This window comes from Entelurus aequoreus, linkage group LG09, assembly GCF_033978785.1.
Source record: "Entelurus aequoreus isolate RoL-2023_Sb linkage group LG09, RoL_Eaeq_v1.1, whole genome shotgun sequence".
NCBI lineage: Eukaryota > Metazoa > Chordata > Actinopteri > Syngnathiformes > Syngnathidae > Entelurus > Entelurus aequoreus.
The window spans coordinates 63,632,566-63,642,736 of record NC_084739.1 but is presented as its reverse complement, the minus strand read 5'-3'; the positions used below and the strand labels follow the sequence as shown (position 1 = coordinate 63,642,736).

Genomic DNA, 10,171 nt, shown 5'->3' with positions numbered 1-10,171 from the left:
AGGTTAGCGACGTTCTGGCAAAGGTTCCTCGGGTCCGCTGGTCTTTATGCCGCTCCCCCTCGTCAAGTCCAGGTGTGCTGATCAGTGATTGCTTGCAGACTTGTTGCTGTGTGGGCGTGTTGTGCTCAGTGTGAGCAGAGGTGTGTTTGAGGGTGCTGCCAGCAGAGGGGTTAGCAGAGGTGCCTGCAGCTCCAGCTGCAGAGGAAACCTGGGATCGACTCCGCGTCATGACACATAGAGAGGAGCCAGATGAGGTGGTTCGGGAATTTGCTCAGGATGCACATGTTTAGGGCACGTTTGACCGGGAGGAGGCCACGGGGAAGACCCAGGACACGTTGGAGAGACTATGTCTCCCGGCTGGCCTGGAAATGCCTCAGGATCCCCCAGGAGGAGCTGGACAAAGTGGCTGGGGAGAAGAAAGTGTGGGCTTCCCTGCTTAGGCTGCTGCCCCCGCGACCCGACCTCGGATAAGCGGAAGAAAATGAATGGATGGATGGACAGTCAATGATAAATATAATATCTCAAGCATTAGTAAATATGGATTCCGTCCTAACCACTCAACTGCAACAGCAATAATTGATTTGGCGGAAGAAATTTCAGATGCAATAGATCAAAACAATATTTAGTAAGTATGTGTGTAGATCTTAAAAAAACGTTTGATATGCATGATCCTGAAATATTACTAGACAAACTGTACAAATATGGAATATGAGGAGTGGCTCATGAGTGGGTCAAAAGTTACCTGAAGGACAGAAAACAGTGTAAGTAAGCTGCCTTACATAATATTAGTTGTGGAGTACCACAAGGACCAGTCCTTGGACCAATACTGTTTCTCATGCACGTCAATGATATTACATGGTTTCCAAACTGTTTTAAGTGTATTTTATTTCGGGACGACACACCTTTATTTTATTCAGGACAAAATATTAGAGATGTGTTAGAGTTGGTTGAAAAAGAATCCATCAAAATTAAAGATGGTTTGATGTAAATAAATGATCCTTGAATACTAGTAAAACTAAGTTTATGATTTTTTGTAGTAGTAGAAAAAGTGTGGATCTCATTATATGTCAAAGGAGTTGAGATCAAAGAACACACGAGATCAAGTTTTTGGGTGTTATGTTTGATGAACATTTGTCATGGAAATCAGCAGTCCTCCTCAATTAGTGGGGCGGGTCCCCCTGGGTGGGCGCAGTGCGATGCCAAGGGGGGCGTGTGTGACCTCGGGGAACATCCTTTTTTTGCCTTACCAGAATATGATGAAGCGTATGTAGCACTTGGCTTTACTGTAACCACTGTGAAGCAATTGCTAAATCAAAAAGCATTGTATATTTTGTATAACTCACTGATTGTTCCATTTCAGTCAGTCTACCCCAGTGCAGCTGTGGCTATGAAAGTAGCTTACCACCACCAGGTGTGAATGAATGATGGGTTCTACATGTAAAGCGACTTTGGGTACTTAGAAAAGCGCTATATAAATCCCAGGTATTATTTCTAACACGGGGTAGTGCCTGTAAAACATATTGAAATCCAATCTTCCTTCTGCAGAAAAGAGCCGTAAGAATCATTACTAGAAATGCATTCAGGGAACCCACAAACCCAATATTCAAACAGTTAAACTTACTGAAATTGATAGAGTATAAGATCCTAAAAAAATTATACCAAACAGCATTCAAAAAAGATTTGTTAAAAGAGAAAGTAATTATAATCTAAAAGGAACTGAGATGTTTAGTAAATCGAGAAATAAAACAGTGACAATTGAAAGATGCATTTCAGTCAAAGGTTGTTTTTTTTTAAATCATGATGATCAAAAGATAAGATTTGGAGTAAATATTTTGCTTCCATGTTTAATTATTTTGTTGTTTGTTATGAAATATGTATGTTATGAATACAGAAAAATTGCCTAAATGGTCTCCTGAGTTGAACAACAACTGTTGTAATTGTGTGAATATGGGGAAGATGTTATAAGTTTTTACTTCTTTCTGCTCCTTTTCATTCATGTTTTTTTAGTATTTATTTTAATGTTATGTTGATTGCTTTTAGACATTGAATAAAAAAAATTAAAGAATGTAATAGTTTCAATATAGAAGCAACTTGTTTTTCCACTCTTGTGGTACTTTAAGAATTTGCGTCAGTGGAGTTACCAAACGTATCGAACTATCTGGTGTTCCAGAACACCCTCCTCTTGTTCTGCTTACGAGTCATCCAGGTCGGGTTGATCTCTCTCTAAATCACAAAGGCATTAAAGGAGGAAACATCAATGATGTTGTGGAAGATGACCAGGGGCCAGCGGGCAGTCATCCTTCTGCAGCTGTATGTTCCAATCACCTTATTTAGGTTGTCCACACCTCGCTTGTTGCGGTTGTAGTCTAGGATGATGACTGGCTTCCTGTCCTCACGATCGCTAATGTCACCATCTGTGTGCAGTGTGCTCAGAAGAACTACATTGTCCCAGACCTCTCTTATGGCTGCAAGTTTGTCTGTCACACGTCTTGCTGGTCTTGACTCACGGTCATCAAATTGTATCAGTCTTGAGTAGGTGTGAAAGAGTTTGAGTGGCATTGTGGCTCGGAAAATTGGCCTTTCACTCTCTGCATCCCATAGACTAGCTGCAGCCTCACCTCGGGACCTGTATACACCGGCTAAAATTAGCAGCCCTAAGTAGGCCTGCAGGTCAGTCTCATCCATCTTTTTCCAGTTGTCTCCTATTTGCGAAAACCCTCCAAATGTGTCATCTCCTGGATTATTTTTTCAATTGCTGGTGTGATAAACAGGTAGAATGTAGAGACAATGTCATGGGCATGAGAAACGGCATACCTTGTGGGTCCTGGGGTCATCTTTATGATGTTTTGTTCTGCATGCCTGCCTTGATGGTCATATGCTGCTGAGGACCATGTTATTTTTCGAAAGGAAAGTCTCTCTTTCAGCTTCAGGGTTTTCTTCTTCTGAAGAAGATTCATCATGCTCTGGATTGTATTCCTCCCCATCTTCTTCTTCTGATACATCCTCCACCTTCTCTTCTGAATCAGAGTTGTCTTGCTGGACATCTGAAAAAATTAGCTCTAGAGCCTCTTCAGCGGTATAACGCACACTCATGGCTTCAGCACAGACAGAATTCGGGGCCCTGTGATCTGCAGCACCTTTATAATCTCTGGAAATCCACAGAAAAAGAGCTCTGCTACTGATGGACTATAACAACTAAAACATTGTAACATTATGTGACGTATAAATAACTCTGTGACTTTGATTTCAACACTTTGTGACTCACGGGTCATTTTGACCCAAAGACCACCTTTGTACATTTTTTTGTACAGCTTACATGGAAATGTGAAGAAAAGCAACATTTCACTTTTTCTACTGTTGGTGCCAATCTAGGAAAAGTCATAAATTTCAAGTTAAAAAAAATATTGTTTTGGTTTTTAACACAGTGGCGGGTCAAATGACCCGAGGACAACAGGAGGGTTAATGAATGAGCGAATTAATCTGCCAAGATCAAAAACTTCTCTAGACTGGACTTTCAGACGAATCAGATCATTCTTTTACCAGAAAGTATATTTTCCTGGAAAGGATAGGTGTGTGTAAATAAACGTAACGCCGTAAATGGTTTTCAGTTTTATTTAAAAACAAAAATTTACATGAGAAAAATAAGTATTTCAAACCTAAAAATTTTACCAAAAGGGAATTTTTCCTGTGTAACCTGTAATACCATTGATTAGAGGACAATCATGTAAAGTAAAAAAACAACAACAACCCCAAGGAGTCCATGCTATATCAAGCCTGAACCTCTCTCACACACGTCACTGATTTTAGACTATGGGCCTGATCTACTAAAGGTTTGCGTGTGCTAAAACACGTGCAAACTTGATAACACGCTGAACAACAAAAACATCTGACTAAACTTGTGCGCAGAGGATTGCATCTGTTAAATGAGGAACGTAAGTAGTGCAATCCATTTAGTGTGTCTGTCGAAATTAATATGCGGAATATGTATATGCTGATTATTAGACAGCCCACACTACTTAGAGGAGGAGATGCAAATATAATAATTTAGCACTCACAATGTGATTTATCAAAACTTAAAACCACTTTGCGGCCGCTGTTTGAATTGTTCGTGCAAACTGGCACAGTTATGCACAAAAGGCTGAGAGAAGGGAAGCTGCAAAGACGTGCGTCAGCATGCTTGGACTAACAATGTTTGTTATATCGTCTATTCAGCAATGACATTGTATCATTTCATAGCTGCTGGATGGCTTACGGGTCTTCTTAAAACAAATACAATTATTTTGTTTTGGTGTCTGCTGTGTTTTTTAAAGGTGTTTTTTTTTTCACAAAGGAGATATAATCCATCTCCTACATGCAATATACATTTTATTGCAGGTGGATCATTTAAAACACACCATCACAACTCCGCAGCGCCTCCCAAAGCGCACTTTTAACCTGTTAAAAGTAGCTTCTGTTGCCTAGATTGTGCTTCAATAAAACCTAGAGACAATGGTACCTATGATATTTGTGTGCTGCATGTCAACAACATGACGGAACACCACCAGCTGGACCATATGATGTAATAAAGGAGTGTCTCCATGGTAACAGCCTGTACACACGCAAATATTTTATTTAAATAGGGCGGTCTGCACCACTTTTGCACGTGTCATGAACTGTGCACGCGGTCTTAGTAGATCACACGCAACACGCCCACTAATAGTACATTTTATAGTTTGCAGGGTCTGTTATTTAGGTCTTAGTAGATCAGGCCATATGTCCTTCAAATGTAACATTAGCTCGGAAGACATAATCATAGTCAACTACCTCATCACTGCTAATATTTCATGTCAAAAGTCTGGACATCTTTGACTGGTGCTGAGTCTCCTTGACTTCACACGGACGCTTCAAGGCTCAATGTTTGGACCCTTTTACTTTTCAATTGACAAAATAACTCATTCACATAACTCATTCATTGCTTTCCTTGTAATATTACTTACACACAACATGTATTATTTCTGGGTTGTAGATGGCCTTTTAAATTTACTCAATTACTAATTGTGAAAATTAACAATCGATTCATCAATATGTTTCATTTTCCACCGCTTATTATATTCAGGGTCATAGGTGAGCTGGGGCCTATCCCAGCTGACTCTGAACAAGAGGCTGGATGCCAGTCAATCACATATTGACAAACAACTACTCAATCTCGCAGTAAGTCAGCTGGGATGGGCTCCAGCTCACCTGTGCTGTTTATCTCGTCCTATACCAAAGTCGTACCCACACACGAAGAAAGACACACATATGAAAAGTGAATTCATATATCTTACAGAATGTCAATTACATACAGCAGTGGTCCCCAACCTTTTTGTAGCTGCGGACCGGTCAACACTTGAAAATTTGTCCCACGGACCGGGGGGGTGAGTTTATTATTATTTTTTTTTCATAAAGAAATACAATCATGTGTGATTACGGACTGTATCCCTGCAGACTGTATTGATCTATATTGGTATATAATGTATATATTGTGTTTTTTATGTTGATTTAATTAAAAAAAATAAAAAATAAAAACTTTTTTTTTTTCATTTCTTGTGCGGCCCGGTGGTTGGGGACCACTGACATACAGTACAGTGTGAAAAATACATGAAGTATTTGACACCCTGATTGTTTTGTACGTTTACTTCCTTACAAAGATATGAACGGTACAACATTTTAATAGTAGGTTCATTTTAACAGAGAAAGATGGAGTGTAAAAACCAAAAAACATAAAATAAGGTGCACACATTAATTTGTGTTTGATTGAAGGGCAAATAGTATTTCACTCAAATGAAAAAGATGGCTTGCTGGATAAACACTCATTTTACATGACATGTTTTTTTAACATTTCGACCGTAAACAATCTGGACTTGTGTAAGTAAGTAAGTACACTTACAAAAGTACTGTTTGTTGGTACTACAAGTACTAATGTTGGATGATGTTGTCAAAAATTGCAAATCAGACAACATTAATGACATGTTTATCACATTATCATTTGCTGCCATTCGTTTGTAATGCGGGGGAAAAAAATCACATTTGGACACCTGAACACAATTCATCCATCCATCCATCCATCCATCCATCTTCTACCGCTTGTCCCTCTCAGGGTCGCGGGGGTGGCTGGAGCCTATCCCAGCTGCATTCGGGCGGAAGGCGGTGTACACCCTGGAAAAGTTGAACACAATTCCGTATTTTTTTTTTTTTTTTTTTAGTGGCTCCGTGGTCGTGTAGGAGTTCATCTCTATCCTCCTTCAAAACCGCAATAAAAGTTCACCTCCAGGCAGCTACAACCCTAAACTAACACCCTCCCCTGATTGTTAATAATCAAATGTAAACAATCAAATGCAGATACTTTTTCTTATGCCTTCTGATCTCTTTCTCTCTCTCTCTCGCTCTCTCTCTCTCTCTCTCTCTCTGTCCACTACTTGCTGTCCATATCCTACCCCCCCAACCCTCCACACCCCTGATTGTAAATAATGTAAATAGTTCAATGTGATTATCTTGTATTATGATGATAGTATATATCTGATAGTATATATCTGTATCATGGACCCCGACTTAAACAAGTTGAAAAACTTATTCGGGTGTTACCATTTAGTGGTCAATTGTACGGAATATGTACTTCACTGTGCAACCTACTAATACAAGTCTCAATCAATCAATCAATCAATCAATGCAGCCAGCATTTAAATCCTCTGGATGAACAGGTGATCTGTTGAGAGTGTAGTCCGCCTTTTGCCCACAAACAAACGGGGGATCGACTGACGTGCCTCCTCAGTTACTGTCAGTGATGAACACTACGAGGAGGAATGGCAGTTTGCTGCTAGTAAGTTCCAGTGGAAACGTGTTGAGAGCTTGAAATTGATTCTCCTTGGCTCACACCTCGATGACCACACTGTCCATTGCATGCTTGGACTCGTTTGCGAGGTGCGGCTTCTCACTGCGCGTGTGCCAAACAAGAACCTGGTGAAAAAAGCAGAATAACCACTTTATTAAAATAATAATAGTAAAATAGTAGCACTACTCTCTTTAAAATACTTTCTAATACCATGTTGATACATGTTGTGTATTAAAGATGCTCCAAGCAACACAATGTAGGTCAATATCCAGTATTAGAACTTGATCTTATGCTCTACCCCATTGGGGGATGAATGAAGTCTATCCTATCCTATCCTAATATGTATTGGGAATATGTAATAACATATCTCATGAATATTTTCATTCTATTTTTGAATGAAAATGTCAAGGGTCAATGAAAAACAAGCTGCAGTTCAAAAACACTTTCAACAACAGATTTGTTTCTCACCGGTGAGGTCGCTTATTTTTTAAATCATCCTTTAATTGAGATGTGTGTGACTTTTTGTGGCAATATTTTGCACGGAAAGTTGATTTGTAGCTGCAAAAACCACAAGTGTGTGTGAGCTTCTTCACCTGGACTATGTCCCATCCTGTCCACTGTGCTGCTAATTGGCCCGCTAAAGAAGTATATCAACACTGTGGGAACTGGGTGTGTGTGCACGTGTGTGTGTGCACGTGTGTGTGTGTGCCCTAATAACACACTAAGACTGACCTCTTTGTTCCTCTGGAATCATAACCCTGCCTTCTTTTATCACGTCTGACCTCTTCTCTTATGGCTTTGCTCTCTTTTTGCGCTTCTTCTAGTTCACTTCTTCCCTGAGGCAATTCGAAAACAAAACGCTTTACCTGGCTGGAGTTTCTTTTAACAGCATTCAGAAGTGGAGAATAAATAATACAAAAAAAAAAGGCTTTCTATGCGCCAGTGGAAGAAATGTGAGGAAGAAGAGTAAAAGGATGGAAATACTTCAAGCTATTACTGAATAAAAGCTCCAGGGTTGTGTCTTACATGAAAATACAAATGGACATGTTGTTTCTTGAAGACATTTCACCCTTAAGACTTCTTCAGTCCTACATTTTTGGTGTGGAATCTACTTATTTATGTTGGTGGTGGGTCTCACATTAGGTTTGTTTTTATTGTCCTGTGTAACAATAGTCAGTTATTAATTTCAACGGTGGAAGTTTGTATGCAAACTATAACAACATGAAGCATTTTTGGAACAATTCAACAAACCCTTGATGATCGCTAGTGATCGCTCTCTCAGAAACATAGATTGATGCTAAAAAAAAGGAATGGATTTCTATCTGCAAGGATATGAAGTAAATTACATCAACAAGAAAGGAGGAGTAGCTGTGTACGTGATGAAAACCTCAACTACAAAGTGGGAATAAAAAATGTATTGTGCTATTGATAATATCTTGGAACCATTCAAATATGTCATGAAAAAAAACAAAAACCGTATTGATCAGCTGTATATATAGAACACTTAAGTCAAGTTTTAAAATGTATTACATTATTGCTGGATTAAAGCAACCTTCACTGAAATCAGTCAAATAGTAATTTTCTTACGTATGTGGTGACTTCAACATTGACCTCTTGAACCCTTGTAAGCAAAAGACCTTTGATGACTTAATAGATACAATGTATAGCATGAGTTTATATCCTAAAATCACAAGGCCCATCAGAATCACAGGACACTGAGCCACGCTTGTTGATACTATTTTTACTAATGATTGTGATGATAATACTACAACCGACATCAGTGATCATCTACCAGTTTTCACAATCTAAGACCAAAAGTTCAGGAAGAGGAACATTGATGACAAACACACATTTTAAAGTATGATTGTTCTTAAGAAAAGAAAAACAAAATATGGATAATGTATACAGAAAAAATGATGTAAATGAAGCATATGGTAATCCTTTAAACACTCTCATGATGCTTTATGACAAACATAAGTCAGTGGAAACAACATAGTAGGAATCAAAAGAACAACAACTAACCAAAGGGACTGAAAAATTATTGTAACAAGAAAAATACATAGTAAAGAACATTATAACACAAAGATCTATAGAGACAGAAAATAAGTACAAAACACATAAAAACAAGCTAACTAGCATACTATGAACATGTAGGAAAGAATATTACAGCCATTTATTAATCAGGAACAAAAACAGCGAGAGCAACACGGGGCATCCTCAATAGCATCATTAAAGTGGTGCTAAGAATGATTATTTTTAATACTTCTCAGGCGGAAACATAAAAAATGACAATATGAACAAAGTAGTCGAAAGCTTTAATATTGGTAACTACTTTGTAACAATTGGACAAAATCTGAAGGAAAGGATTTCAGGTCCTGTGCCAGTGGAGGACTTGGTTGATACCATAGGCAGAACCCCTACTTGATGTTTCTCACGAAAGTGACAGAAGAGGAAATAATCAATTGTCAATCAATTTAAATTCAAGACCTCAACTGATTGTAATGGAATTGATATGTATGATTAAAAAAGTGATTGAAGAGATTCTAGAATCTTTAAAGTATATGGGTGGACCGCTCGCCTGTGCATCGGTTGGGGACATCTCTGCGCTGCTGACCCGTCTCCACTCGGGATGGTCTCCTGCTGGCCCCACTATGGACTGGACTCTCACTATTATGTTAGATCCACTAAGGGCTGTACTTAGAGGGGGGGTTACCCACATATGCGGTCCTCTCCAAGGTCTCTCATAGTCATTCACATCGACGTCCCTTATGTGGGCTCTGTACCGAGGATGTCGTTGTGGCTTGTGCAGCTCTTTGAGACTTTTGTGATTTAGGGCTATATAAATAAACATTGATTGATTGATTGATTGATCAGCAACCTATCGTTTCAAACAGGAAAATTACCCCCAAAAATGAAACATTTGTACTGATTTAAAGTTAAAGTTAAAGTTAAAGTTAAAGTACCAATGATTGTCACACACACACTAGGTGTGGCGAAATTATTCTCTGCATTTGACCCATCACCCTTGATCACAGAGGTGAGGGGAGCAGTGAGCAGCAGCGGTGGCCGCGCCCGGGAATCATTTTTATGGTGATTTAACCCCCAATTCCAACCTTTGATGCTGAGTGCCAAGCAGGGAAGTAATGGGTCCCATTTTTATAGTCTTTGGTATGACTCAGTCGGGGTTTGAACTCACAACTTACGTAGAACTGGATACAAACACCTGTTTATAAACCTGTTTCCTTACATACACAAATTTATAAAATTCTTAAAAACAGATTGGACCAATTCAAAAATGAAAGTGGAACACTCGTGGAGAAC

At 39.1% G+C, this 10,171-nt stretch overlaps 1 protein-coding gene across 2 annotated transcripts in view; it reads right to left on the bottom strand.

Moving 5' to 3' along the window:
• Nucleotides 1–4,397: 4,397 nt before the first annotated feature.
• LOC133656923 (galactosylgalactosylxylosylprotein 3-beta-glucuronosyltransferase 2-like) overlaps nucleotides 4,398–10,171 on the bottom strand; it is an 87,445-nt gene continuing 81,671 nt past the window's right edge. For both annotated transcript variants that reach the window (XM_062057784.1, XM_062057783.1), the window contains exon 3: nucleotides 4,398–6,975. In XM_062057784.1, the coding sequence (XP_061913768.1) occupies nucleotides 6,889–6,975 (87 nt within the window). In that variant the 3' untranslated portion in view covers nucleotides 4,398–6,888. The remainder of the gene's footprint in view (nucleotides 6,976–10,171) is intronic.